The sequence below is a fragment of the Plodia interpunctella genome, chromosome 12 (genome assembly GCF_027563975.2).
Source record: "Plodia interpunctella isolate USDA-ARS_2022_Savannah chromosome 12, ilPloInte3.2, whole genome shotgun sequence".
NCBI classification, from domain to species: Eukaryota; Metazoa; Arthropoda; class Insecta; order Lepidoptera; family Pyralidae; genus Plodia; species Plodia interpunctella.
Genome location: NC_071305.1, coordinates 5,353,400 through 5,367,450, shown reverse-complemented (window position 1 = coordinate 5,367,450; position 14,051 = coordinate 5,353,400). Strand labels below are relative to the sequence as shown.

At 33.2% G+C, this 14,051-nt stretch overlaps 2 protein-coding genes across 3 annotated transcripts in view; both read left to right on the top strand.

Annotated features, from left to right (window-relative positions):
* Positions 1–6,011, top strand: part of LOC128674232 (uncharacterized protein) — a 62,533-nt gene extending 56,522 nt beyond the window's left edge. For both annotated transcript variants that reach the window (XM_053752693.2, XM_053752691.2), the window contains 3 exons: positions 136–560; positions 4,853–5,091; positions 5,168–6,011. In XM_053752693.2, coding sequence (XP_053608668.1) covers positions 324–560; positions 4,853–5,091; positions 5,168–6,011 — 1,320 coding nt within the window. In that variant the 5' untranslated portion in view covers positions 136–323. The remainder of the gene's footprint in view (positions 1–135; positions 561–4,852; positions 5,092–5,167) is intronic.
* Positions 6,012–6,685: 674 nt separating this feature from the next.
* On the top strand, positions 6,686–13,711 carry LOC128674231 (G-protein coupled receptor moody-like). Its single transcript, XM_053752690.2, has 3 exons — positions 6,686–6,907; positions 8,937–9,175; positions 9,354–13,711. Exons 1-3 carry the CDS (start codon positions 6,686–6,688, stop codon positions 10,249–10,251), a joined length of 1,359 nt encoding a protein of 452 aa, XP_053608665.1. The 3' UTR covers positions 10,252–13,711.
* The last annotated feature ends 340 nt before the right edge of the window (positions 13,712–14,051 follow it).

The following is a 14,051-nucleotide window of genomic DNA, read 5'->3' as shown; positions in this document are numbered from 1 at the left end:
ATTACATAATAAGGGTTTTAATACGATTTCTAACTACTGCAAGAAATAAAATTCTGTGTGATACAGTAATTATGATATAGTTATTTACTAATTACTGTATAAACAAAACTAAATAAGCATTATTTATCTGTGCAGATATCAACAATGGGTCCGGCGTGGCAGTGATAGCGCTTCCTGAGCAGCTGGCCTGATAACCTCCTCGAAATGGCTTATCACAGCCAACCCTGCAGGCATTCACACTCCGACCGTTACCCTACGAACACGGCATAAAGCTACTCTCAATTGTCGGAGAAATGGAGTGAAAACGATGTGCAAAAGTTAAAATGGATGATCTGTTGCCGAGTTCGCCTAAAAGTACGTTTGCTAGTGAGCAGGACTGGACTGACGGTGGCAGTAGACTGGATGAATACAGCACAGATGAGGCCCTGGCTGCAGTGGAGCTGTTCAAGGACTACCCTGAGGTGTTGCTGCAATTTGCGTCAGTGTGCTGTGTTGTCTTCATGTTGGTCGGGATTCCCGGGAACCTGATCACTATCATCGCTTTGGCGAGGTGTAAAAAGGTGAGTTGACAATTTTTGTTGAGCACTGTAGGAATTAGTCTATTGTTGTGGTAGTTAATAAGTACTTTTCCAAAAGAATGAAATAGGTTTCAATATTTCTAACACTGAAACCGTGAAATACTATCAATAAACAGGTTTAGTCCAAGATATTTAATTTTTTTTTTGTAATTTGATTATTACTATTATTGTTAAAATAAAGCAACGTAAAAGTATCTACATAATGTACAACAAAAATTATACGAGTATTATCAATAACATCTAATCCAATCTAATATCAATTGGAATATACAAGATACATGTTATGTATACAAGATACCTACATTCATACCGCATAAAAACACACACACACACGTTGTAAAATATTATCAACATAGGTAATATTTAAAAAAACACATACGAGGTCACAAACTGACATGTGGAAATTTATTTCTTTTCAAGTGTGTTATTGCTATCACTTGTGTCAGATTTTATTCAAGTTGTGAATTTCAAACGCCTGAACACGTATATTGTGAACATATCTAAGAATATTCTGGATTAAATTCTCTGTCAAATAATAAAAAATCTAAATCATAATAGATCCAGCCGTTCGGCTGCTACTATGCCACGAACAGACTTACAGATACACAGACACATTACTGCTCTGTCGTTAAGGGTTAAAATATAACTGTTGATCTCCATTATACTGTAAATAAGATATAACTGGGAGTTATTCTTCTGTCTAATAGCGCTCTTATCATTTGTTGAACTAAAATAGGTACTTTACTCAAAAATACATTTGATGTATGTATGAATATTCACTATAAACATTCCAATAACGTATTATTTAAATAAGTGTATTTAAATTGTAATAGATCTTGTGTCTTAGATAATAATTCCAAGAACAATTTTGACATCAATATATATTTTATTATGCAAGATTACATAAGAACCCAGCCCATTATATGAAGTTACAAATACATATCTACTTATAGGTACTCTATATGACCCAAAAGTAGAGAGTTATTATTATTTTCGTAAAGTCAATTGTAGTTGTACAAACTGTATCATGCATTATTATAGCTATTTTTGATATCCACAATGCTGTATGAGTGATACATAGATATTTTCGATAATATAAATTATATTAAAAATAAATAATCTTCTCGATTATAAAAATATGCGATATTATTATTCAAAAAATGCTATGAGAATAAGCTATCAAGAAAATTCCAATATTTAAAAACAATGTTTACGGCATGGACGTATAAAAAAGAAGAAAAAACTTTTTTTATACGTCCATGGATTACGGTATATAGTTTAAATCTAACACTAACCATTTAATTAACCTCGGATAACTGCTACGGTTAATCAAGATAAGTGTTTGTTAATAAGTCTGTTTGAAACACGCTTAAGCGCCCACAGCTCCGTCTTCACAGGATTATCGCGTTGTTAAGCAGGCTAACCATAATTTTCCACTTAAGATTTCAGTTATAATTTTGCTTAAAAAATCTAGGATGGTCATTGCTCAATGTGAAATCGTACCTTTGTAAAGAGTTCTAATTTTGAATCGTGAATGAATGAATTACCAATGAATAATAATTTTCGTTTGTTATTCATACGTGTTCGATTTTTTTCCATGTCGACTTTTTTCCCGAAGTCCTCCATCAATTGAAGATCTTTGGAAGGAAAGGGAAGAGATTTTCATATTCATAACTGACTAGCTGCGCACCGAAACTTAAAAAAATATATACCTAGAATTTTATAACAATTTTTTTTAGCAACAATTAGCACAGACCTTCTTGAAGTTTGTAATTTTTTTATAAATACTACATAGATACTTATATCCCGTTAATCAACTTTAACATTTAGTAGTACATTCGTATGGTCACGTTTTTGTGAGTGACAAGTTAGATACAAATATTTAGCTTACCATCTGATAAGGAGCATAGCCCATCATGTCTAGATACACGACATTAAACAGTTGGCTCATTAACGAGATAATACTTATCTAATTAGTACACACGCGTAGAAACAACAGCTGACTAATTTTTATTTAAACAATTTATTAATTAGTTTTATCCTACTCAAACACGTAACAGACAGTTTACAGACAGTTTAAGAGTGGGTTGCAGCAGTCAACTTTGACGTTAACTTTAACCTGCGCAGAAAAACGCAAAGTACGCTATTTTGTATAAATTTCAGCGGCGCCCAGGTCTAAGTCAACTTCAAAGTTGACTGGTGCAACTACAACAAACCTCAGTTCCTTTTTTATATATGCGATTAGATTTTATACTTTCATTCATATATTGTAGATAACCCATCACGAATTACTTTAGATTACTGTGTCTTTCAAATTTATTAAATAATTAATTTATAAGGCTCAATAAAGCCGCATGGATCATAAAAAAAATTGTAAAGCAAAATCAAGCACATTATTGAAATAAACCCAACTGAACAGTTGAAGTATTATTCACTTAAATAATGTAAATTTCAATAGATGTTCCAATAGATGATCTTATTTGCAAAACAACAAGAACAGTTGATTTAAATCTTTTACATTCAAACCAACAAAGATTCAAAGATTATACAAAACCGCGATAAAGCCGTTTCAGATTCGCGAAGCTGATTTTAACCATCAGATTATTTATCAATTATTTGGAAATTTAATTGTAAAATATAATATTTACTACTTCGTATTGCGTTTATAATAGATAATGAAGATATATATAAGCTAAGTAGATATACTTACTTAACTACGCAAAGTTGAACACACTGATATTAACACAATTGATTTACTATAATGACATCGTTCAACAATTACGATTTATTAATGATATTCTTCCTTTAGCGTAGGTCAGTGTTCAGATAAACATATAACTGTGATATTACTCATAACTGCCGATTTCTAGTAAAGTTAAGGTCGGTCATATTCAAGGTTCACACACCTATTTAATACTAGTATTTATCCAGTGTAGATATCAACGAGTATGAGGCGTCTCTATCAATCTAAACTGTTCTACGAATCGAGGCTAATATTACAGAGATGATGACTTTATATTAATTTTGTAACAGTAGAGATTACTCCACCGATTTTCAAATTTATTTCACCAATTGGAAGCTGCATTACTCCTGGAAATGGGGTACTTTTTATTCCGATACTGTCACGGTTACAGGACGGACATAGCACAGTCGATTTTTACGAAACACACTCAAATTGTATAAACGCGAAGTGGTACTTAGAAGAATGTACCTATGATATGTATGTGACAGAATTGACTTTTGACTAATGTTATTATCCCAGAGAAGTAATAACTATCGACCATTCAGGTAGATCACTCTCCTTTAAACACCACGTGAAATAGGCATGTTTAGTACTTATCAACGTTAGTATAAACGTTTCTATGCAGAAACTATTACAACTTTTAGTGACTATAGGCACGTCTATCGTCTATCGTGGTGACTATAGGCACGTCCGCCATGTAGGTCACTCTACCTAAACCACAATTTTATTTTCAAGCAATTCAGTTACATTCTTAAAATTTATTTAGCTGACTTTACAAAGTTACAAAGAGACATTCAAATTGCTATCAGTTTTTTACTTCCTCAAGAAAGGTCACTCACGGTTATCGATACGTGGGTTTCTTCAAAACGAACGAACACTGAACATTAACTGATAAGAAGTATTGCTTTCGTGAGACAGAAATATACATACGAGGAATATAATTTAACTATATCGGGTTAATAGTTTGTCCTAAGATCTAAATCAGCCACTTGCTTCATCAAAATCTTAACAACAAACAGCAATAAACTTCGACAATAAAATATCTGTAAATGTCCGACACATGCATCCTTCAGCGATATTGAACATCTGAAACATGAATATATCTTTACTTTCTTGCTATTTAACTAAATACTTTTGAAGAACTACGAATTTTGAATAACTATTCAAAATTATTATGAATAAAAAAATTATAATAAAAAATGGAGATAACACTTTGCCCAAAACTGTAAAACTGGGACATTTTTTGCTCGAAATAAAATGAAGTAATCTAGGTACAATTTTAGGAAGGTCATTAAAAAAGCGATGAGCCTCATCATGCCGAACTGCTGCACTGAAGGTCCCGGGTTCGATCCCCGAAGCCAAGATGGAAAATGATCAATCTGAAATTGACCTGGATCTTGGATGTTTATCTATGTATATGTTATAGAATATAATATCCTTGAGTTAGTATACATAACACAAGCTCGAACTTACTTTGAGGCAACCCAATCTGTTTGATTTGTCCCTTATGTTTATTTATTAATTTTTACAGGTCCGGAACGCAACAGCAGTATTTATAATGAACTTGTCATGTTCGGACTTGTTATTCTGCTGCTTCAACTTACCCCTGGCCGCCTCCACCTTTTGGAGAAAGTCCTGGGCCCATGGCAGGACTCTGTGCAGGATGTTCCCGTTGGCTAGATATGCCCTGGTGGCGGTATCACTCTTCACAGTTCTGGCTATCACAATAAACAGATACGTGATGATTTCTCATCCTAGACTTTATCCAAAGTATGTATTACTTCTTTTATAACTTATTTCCTGCTTTTGTGAAGTATATCATAAACTAAAGGCAGTATTTTTTCAGGTTGTACAAAAAACACTACCTTGCGGTTATGGTTGCCAGCACGTGGATATTTTCTTTTGGAGCACTCATCGCCACTTGGCTCGAAAAATGGGGACGGTTCGGTCTGGATCCAACGATTGGTTCATGCTCCATACTCCCTGATCAAAATAATAGATCCCCTAAAGAATTCCTCTTCGTCGGTGCATTTATGCTTCCGTGTCTTGCCATAGTAGTTTGTTACGCACGAATATTTTGCATAGTAAGAGAAGCAGCGAGGAAATCGCGAGCTCCTGCTCGAGGAAAACCTAGAAATGCACTGGAAGATTCTGCCGTGGGATCAGCGTCAACTGCATTGGAACGCTCTCCCGGCCCAGAAAACGGTATAAACCATATTGCGCCAAGCAAAAGGGCATTACTGGCACCTCCTGTCCTTCACTGTCCTCCGACACCAGCACCAGAGCGATCGTCGTCATCTGGTGTGGACACACTGGACGGCCACGATGAAGAATGCGCCTTGGACGCTAAGCCGAGAACACCAAGTAGCGGCGAAACCGCTAAGAGACTTCGTCAAGCAGCAGTAGCCCTCAGACGGTCACCGGCTTCAGTTCGACCACCACGTCTTACTCCAAAGGACAGGAAATTGCTTAAAATGATAATGGCGATTATGTTGTCATTCTGGGTGTGTTATCTGCCAATAACTTTAACGAAAATCTTCCGAGAATTTACTTCTCACCCAGCGGCCAACATAGCAGGGTATCTGTTGATATATTTGACGACGTGTATAAATCCTATAATCTACGTAGTAATGTCGAGTGAGTACCGTCAAGCGTACAAGAACCTCCTCATGTGTCGGCGGTGGGCGTGACGTTCGTCCGGCGACGGCGCGTCGGAGAAGCGCCCGCCGTGACTAGTGGTTGACAGGACTGCCTTGGACCGTGGTGACCACAAGCACCCGTTCGTTAAACTGTAGGTTGTTGTTGAACATTGAACTCTCAGTGAATGTTTTGCTGTTATCAAAAATAGTGTAAGCTCGCAAACCGTCCATGATTGTGCAGTTGTGGTCGTAATTATATTAATGTTAAATGTCTGGTAAGACCTCACAGTCGTAATTATAAAATATTGGAGGATTTGAGTAAATTCGTACTTATTGGAATATATATCTGAATTGATGTACCGGGCAACCTAAGGCAAGAAGATTTTATAAAATTTATAAAAATTGCATTAATTACCTGTCGATAATATAAATGTTGACGTAAGATTATCAAGGATAAGCAATAAAGAAGCGAGTACCAAGGAGGATCGCATAATAATGTGTGAGAGCAATAAAATAACTATTAAATGTATAGAAAACATGACAGCACAAGCACAAACGCTTATCAATTGCGGCCATGCCCACGTCCGTCTCACCTAACTTGACTCATAAACGGTTAGGGAAAAATGTTGTAAACAATAAATCATCAGAAATCCAGGCATCACTTTAAACTCATTCGAAGTGCAATGTTTGTTAACAAACGACGCGCGATCGCGTAGCTCGTTGAAATGGGTGAACTGATAAAGAATGCAACATCAGTGAATGGTGATAATTATGAGTTTTTGGGGCTGGATGAATATGTTTCTGATGAGGCCCTGGCTGCTGTGGATCTGTTCGAAGGATATCACGATGGGATACTACGGTTTGCTTCAGTCTGCTGCATGGTATTCATGCTCATTGGGATTCCAGGGAACTTGATCACGATCATCGCTTTGGCACGCTGTAAAAAAGTAAGTTGGCTTTGTACCTTTGTTGCTTTTTACATAGATAATTATATTTACCATAGAAAGATTTTTAATTCTGTATCTAATCAATTATAAACATTTAATGAAACATAATATTAATAAATTTTATCAAAATTTTAATACAACATATAAAGAAAAATATTTTAGCTAAATCGATCCAAAGTTATGTTCAAATGTATAATACTAGGTATTTGGTGCGCAATAATAGGAATGATATGGATACTGCTGAAAAGGTAGGACTTCCACACGGCCATCAGCCACATCACACAGTCACACTACAAAGGAAAATTGGAAATTAGCGTAATTGCGCGTGAACAACGTATGTCCCATGTGAGATATCCTACTTGCCTTTATTCGAGAGTAATGTCACTGGGACACAGTCGGTGTTAGAATTACTGCTTAGCTAAGATGGAATATAACTATATTCTTAAAGTCTAGAAAGAATGGCCAAGCATCAAAAGTAAATATCTACATTGCTCTGTGTCTACAAAAAGAAAATTATATTTTTTGACAATATACGAGTGAAAAACCTAGACAATGGGAATATATCCGGCTATACATATTATAAAATTTTCATCTCCTATATTCCATTATTTAAAATAAACTTGATAGCTTAGCTCATTTCAATGGATTCGAAAATAATATTACATACTCGACATATAGGTCAGGACCAAGTCCTGAACCGAACACAGGGATTTTATTGAATTTTTATCTTCAACTTCAAAGTTATCAATGAATTATTTACATTACGTCATCCTAAATGACAGAATCACTATACAAATAAATTCATAGTATGAATACTACCTATATACCATTTAATGGCAACGTTCAATGCCATGCTCTATTTAGCAAGCCTTTGTATAAAAATAAAATGCAAACTGAAATAGTTTGAAACGCTTGTTATGTAACTACATCATACTTATTTTATTATTATCCCCGTCAGATGCCTCTATTATTTTCAACCTCGACAATGAAAATGCGATCTTTTATTCCTTTTAAATTTTCTTGACGATGGTTTCTAACTACGATACAATGCACTATATCTATAACAATCTACTAGTTCATACCTCGACACTTTTCAAATCGCAACTTACAAGTAATTTGTCTATACTCTCTCTTCAATTGTCTTTTATTATTGACCATGCTTGAAAGATTCAAATTTATTAATTACTAGCTGTTGCCCGCGGCTTCGCCCGCGTGAATTTCATAGCAAAATCTCAGTAATTTTTTTATCGCGTACTCTGTAAGACTGGTAAACTGGTACTGGTAATATGTGATTCAAATTCGCATTTTTTCTCATCTTTAGTTCAATTTTCTGTTTCCCGCTGCGTGTCTCGTCCCGCAAACTTGTCCAATCCCGCTTCCTGCTATGTAATATAAAGTAGATATCCCGTACCGTTTCCTACATATTGTGCCATCATGTTTTTTGCATTGTGTCCCGTCCTGTTTCTTTCTGCAATGCGTGCCGTCCCATTTTCCCGCCCAGCAGTTTCGGGTGTACGTTGTCTGTCAGTCAGTCAGTCACTCAGTAACGGAAGAGTTTTATACTGATATATTGATACATACTGCGCCCATTATATCTATATCAGACTTTAATCGATAAAAACAATTTGTTTATATTCTGTTTACACCTTCTACAAAATTTTAAAGTAAATCGGCTCCGTGGATTGTTATTTTAATTTTCCTACAGGACATTTTCGTCATCTATATCAGTAACAGAAGTATATTCCATGAAGAATTTAAAAAAAATATCCCATGTACAAGTTTGGCCTTTCTTCAATTTTATTATATGTATTCACGATAGGATAAGATTTTGATTTTTAAACGGACAAGCAATATGTATTTAGCCACTTATATGTGAATACATCACAATACAAAATCATACATATTTAATTAAACTAATACTTAAAACATAGAATTGAGCTCATCCATTCACATACTCATAGATTTCATAGAAACAACTCTATAAATTTTAATTGTATTTACACCTTATTTATTATGTTTCCTATTACAGGTTCACAATGCAACTGCTCTCTTCATAATAAATCTGTCTCTGTCTGACCTGTTGTTCTGCTGTCTGGAACTACCAATGGCAGCTACGACCTTTTGGGCGAAATCTTGGGTGTTTGGGATCACCATGTGTCGGGTGTTCCCGATGGCGAAATATGGCCTCGTTGCTGTGTCACTGTTTTCCATCACTGCTATCACCATCAACAGATACATCATAATTTCACATCCCATGCTGTATACGAAGTAAGTACTTAAACTTGTTGATGTAAAATCCAGTATACATTAGACCGCCGCTTTTAACTCCTCAATACTACAATAAATATATTACAGTAATCCCTGTATACAATTACTACATATGCACAATATGAGCTTTACAAGATTTTATATCTTATTTATTGAAATGATGAAATTATTTTCACAGGATATATACCAAAAGAAATTTAATACTAATGGTGATGGCAATATGGCTTTTTTGCATCTCCGCAATGATACCGATGTGGACAGAAGCTTGGGGCCGATTCAGTCTAGACCCTAAGATAGGTTCATGCACCATAATCAAAGACATCCACGACAGATCTCCCAAGAAGTACCTCTTCGTTATAGCCTTCGTGATCCCTGGATTGACTATAACATTTTGCTATGCTCGAATATTTTTTATTGTTAAACGAGTTACTAAAAGATCTCACTCTAGTTATAACGTAAATAGATGTGTAACAGAAAGCATTGCAATTGATATAAATAGTGCAAGAACAAGTACCCTTGCAAATATTAAAATAAGTAATCCTAAAATGTATATCCGACATTTACAATGCTTGTCCACTCCAAGCTCTGAAAATTCCTCTTGCTCTGGAGTTGAAACACCCGAAAATGATATCGAATCAGATCTGAATCGCAAGAGAACCAGCACAATTGATAAAATTAGAAAGGCTTTTATAAACCGTCGCCCGACATTATCGCCCAAACCAAATCTTCCGACAAGAAAGGACAAGAAGTTAAGAACAATGATTGTGGCAATAATGCTCGCTTTCTTCTTGTGTCATCTCCCAATTTCACTAATAAAGATCTTTTTCGAATTCACAAATCATACTTCATTGAAAATAGTGAGTTACGTTCTAATCTTCTTGACAACGTGTGTCAACCCTATCATCTACGTAGTGATGTCTAATGAATATCGACAAGCTTACAAAGACCTTATAACGTGTCAACCTCAAACTGATGCCGAGTCAGCAGGTACAAGAATAGTTAACACCTTAAATAAGTCGTTTAGACGGTCTTCGAGAAAAGTCAAATTAAAGAATACTCAAGATGTTAATTGTTGAGCTATGTTAATGAATGGTGAGAAGTGTTTGCCGTCCGTTTATCGTGCTAAGGATAGTGTTTGCCAGGATCTCGAAGGATTTTGGACAGTAGCGGATATAGCATTTATAGATGTCTAAGATAATCGAATGTAAATATTATTGTAAATACTAAGCAATACTGTATCTAAGTTATTTATGTGAGATAAATTATAAGCACTATGATATTTCACCATTACGATACTCGTGAATAAGCATTCCGTTTTGAAAGTATTGTTGCGGTATATAAAAATATTATAATTGGTATAACAGATTTGACAATAGTAGGTATGTGTTAAAATTATTTGCTGAATTGGGTCGTATGTGAAGCCATTAACTGTACTATAGTAACATACAAACTCAAAGCAGTATCTACTCGTCCAATAATTTTTCTGTAGTCTGTAATGAATGTTAGGGAAAAAAATAAATTCAATTTCTTATCCCAAAATAAATTACAAGACCAAAATTACTTGTAGATGTTACCTCATCGATGGTTTTCTCATTTACTTACTAACACATTGGCGACCTAATATAGCCCGATGAGGCCGTCGCTGCTGTTAAACAAATTTTATAAGAAAATGACATTTCGTAACATCCTAAGTTTCCAACCGGGCTAAGTATCTTTGTCATTATGTACCTACCACGAGCGACAATTACACACATTTGTGTGTCATAGTTTTGACTTTTGACCACAGGTCATGGCGTCATTCAATGAATATTGTTTACTACGCACAAGCTATATTTCTCACTGACTGATCGTAGTTTACTGCTAAGATCAACTCAGTAATGAGTACATTAAACATTTTAGGATTTAGAAATATGTAAAACTGAACCCTTGAACTATTTATTCGTGGAAATCTATTTGACACCAAATCTCCACATATTTTTAAAATCCCCATCATAATTAATAGGTTCATGAAGTATGAGATAGGTATAATTATTATATTTGAGTTCTAATGTTACTTTATTAAAGCTATTTGCGTTTTCAAAATCTAGACAGGATTCCCACGAAAGCTATTCTTAAAAAAGAGAACTTTCGTACAAATTTGTACAATATCAACGTGTGATATTATTGTATATAAGGTGGATGTCAAAGACATAAAAGAAACGTTTTGAGAAGATATAATTGAATCGACGAAGGTGCTGCTTAAAAAGAGTTTATGTAAGGATAGAATCGATCACAATAAAATATGATAGGGTAGATGACAAGGTCAGAAAATTGTAAAAAATATGTATACGCTAGATGAAATAGATATATTTAATCATTGTAATAAATCATAGACTGTGAAAATGTTGCTGGATCCTTAAACGAATATTTAAAGTTGGTTGTAATTCCATTAAAAAAAATTACAAAATTATGAAAACAAACTCAACTATCGTAAAAAACTAAAATTTTGAAACAAAATTTTATCAGGATAAACAACGCAAATTTAAGGTAAATGTCGAACAAACATAGCTTTTTGTCGCGTTAGACTTAGTATGGAGCATTTGGACTAGTGTAAAAATGACTGATTTTATTAGTCTTATTTTTGAAAGTATTGTCATTATCACAGTAATTGTTTCACTGGTGTTTCTAATAATATAAAGGCCTTCGAGTAGTCATCTACCTTATTATGTGTCCCAGAAACTGTTACGTGTTCTACTGAAAAATATAATATATTTTACTTTGTATTATCGTTAGGTGTATATTTTTTCCTCGAATAGCAAATCGAAACACATAAGTATACTTAATACATATTAATTTAAAATTAAATATAAATTATATATATAGAATATAGAATCTCTTAGAAATAGAATGTTCATTCCATTTTGAAAAATATTTAGAAAGAAAATAAAAATATGTAATAACAAATAATTAATATGCAAAAAAACTCAGCAATTACCTATCAAAAATATTTTATCATTTTATGCTATAGACTTATTTATGTGTGTCGTTATCCTAAACGACAACAAAAATGGCTGCTGTATAAAAAATCTAACCTAGTATAAGTATATTGAACTATATTGTACAATATATGTCAAAACGGCATAGAAAAATGAAACCGCGATGTTGTTAATCTGGTATTGAATCATAAGGAATTGAAATTGAATATGTTTTATAACACATGTTATATGTACATAAACGGTATATGTACAAAGTTTATTAACTTCTATTTGTAACAATAAATTTAAGCAGCGAAAAAGTGTTGATCATTTCATAATGATTCTCGAATCATACCTAATAATTTCTAATAGCAATTTAAATATTTTATACAATACGAAAAGATATAACATATTAAGCTTTATAAATATACGATACATGCGTACATGATAATCCAAAAATATGATCTACATTTTAATAACATTAGTATTTATTGTGCTATGCATAAAATTTAAATTGTGTAAAATATTAGTTAAACAGACTTAAATATGAGCACCAATAAGTAATGGAAAAAAACCATTTGTGTAAAGAGATAAAAATCAGTCAAAATTTTTACTGACTGCGTTTTGAACTTTTGAAAATATCTACCTACTACTTAGATTTTATACTAATTAATTACGCCAGTAAATACTGCTTTTTATCTCAAAATACCTATTTTCAAAATACGCTTTGGTCCCAATTTTACAAAGAATAATGCAGATAAGCAGCATAATAACAAATTTTAATTCATAGTGAATTCATAGTAGTTCGAAATTTCTTGACCGTTAAAGTTTGATTACAATCATAATTATGATATTTATATGATAATTGTATAATTATACCTATTTATTACGATTGTTGGTTTTTTTTTTTCTTTAATTCATCGATATATTTAAGTAGGAAAAGTAAAGAAAGAAAATTAAATTTTATTGTTTTATAAATTGACAGTAAGCGTAAATTATAAAAATTGCTGCTCTTAATATTATTTAACTAACGTTTTCGTTTGACCTCATATACACTTCGTTATAAATAATGTAACGTAGAAGTTAAATATTTTACGAACATAGGTATATGCATGTTCAATTGTTCATTGTAGTACATATTATGTTTGTAATTACAACGTACCAAAGATATGCAATAAATTGAATCATAATTAGGTAGATCATTATTATGAAATTAGGATTATGACTCATTATTATTATTTGTTATTATACTTAGTATTATTATTTATTTGTCGTGTTTTGTATAGGAACAGCTGCTGAGACCAAAGCATTATTGTCATTAACGTGTCATAGTTATATCATACGAAACATGAGTAGTGTCAACAAAATTCCAAGAAAAAAAACCTTTTCTTTTTATTTTTTAAACGGACCGATTGTTTTCATCTTTTTTTTGCTGACACTGTGTATTTACGAACACACGTGGATATATTATAAGTCGAATAAAAACAGTAGGTACCAAAGAACCAATCTCTTGGGGCCACAAATCCCATAAGCCATTGTACTTACCAAAGATGTAATTTAAATAAAATGTTTCAATTTATTATTTGTTTCGTTTCATTTCAGTCGTAAAAAATACTAATAAATAAATTACTTTTGGTACAAAGTTAGGAAAGTTAAGTTAAAAACCATGTGGAATACGACTATGAAGAAGAAGAATGTTGAGATACGAAAAGATACTACGTGAAAAAGTAACATATAAACAAAGTAAGTTTCATATTTATCATATTACTTAGTTAGAAGTTAGTATTCTAGCTGAGGAAGTGTCTGTCCGTCAAGGACCCTGAACCCGATGAGATAAGTTAACGTAAAGTAATTACTATCTCCGTTAATAAGCCAAGGCGCCTCTCTAATTGGAGACATAGATAGATAGCATTTTCAATGTA

Bases quoted from the DNA above. Each gene is read 5' to 3' on its own strand.
- LOC128674231 (XM_053752690.2), top strand. From the start codon at position 6,686: ATGGGTGAACTGATAAAGAATGCAACATCAGTGAATGGTGATAATTAT. The intron at 6,908-8,936 runs GTAAGTTGGCTT...TTCCTATTACAG, and splicing joins CTTTGGCACGCTGTAAAAAA to GTTCACAATGCAACTGCTCT. The intron at 9,176-9,353 runs GTAAGTACTTAA...TTATTTTCACAG, and splicing joins CATCCCATGCTGTATACGAA to GATATATACCAAAAGAAATT.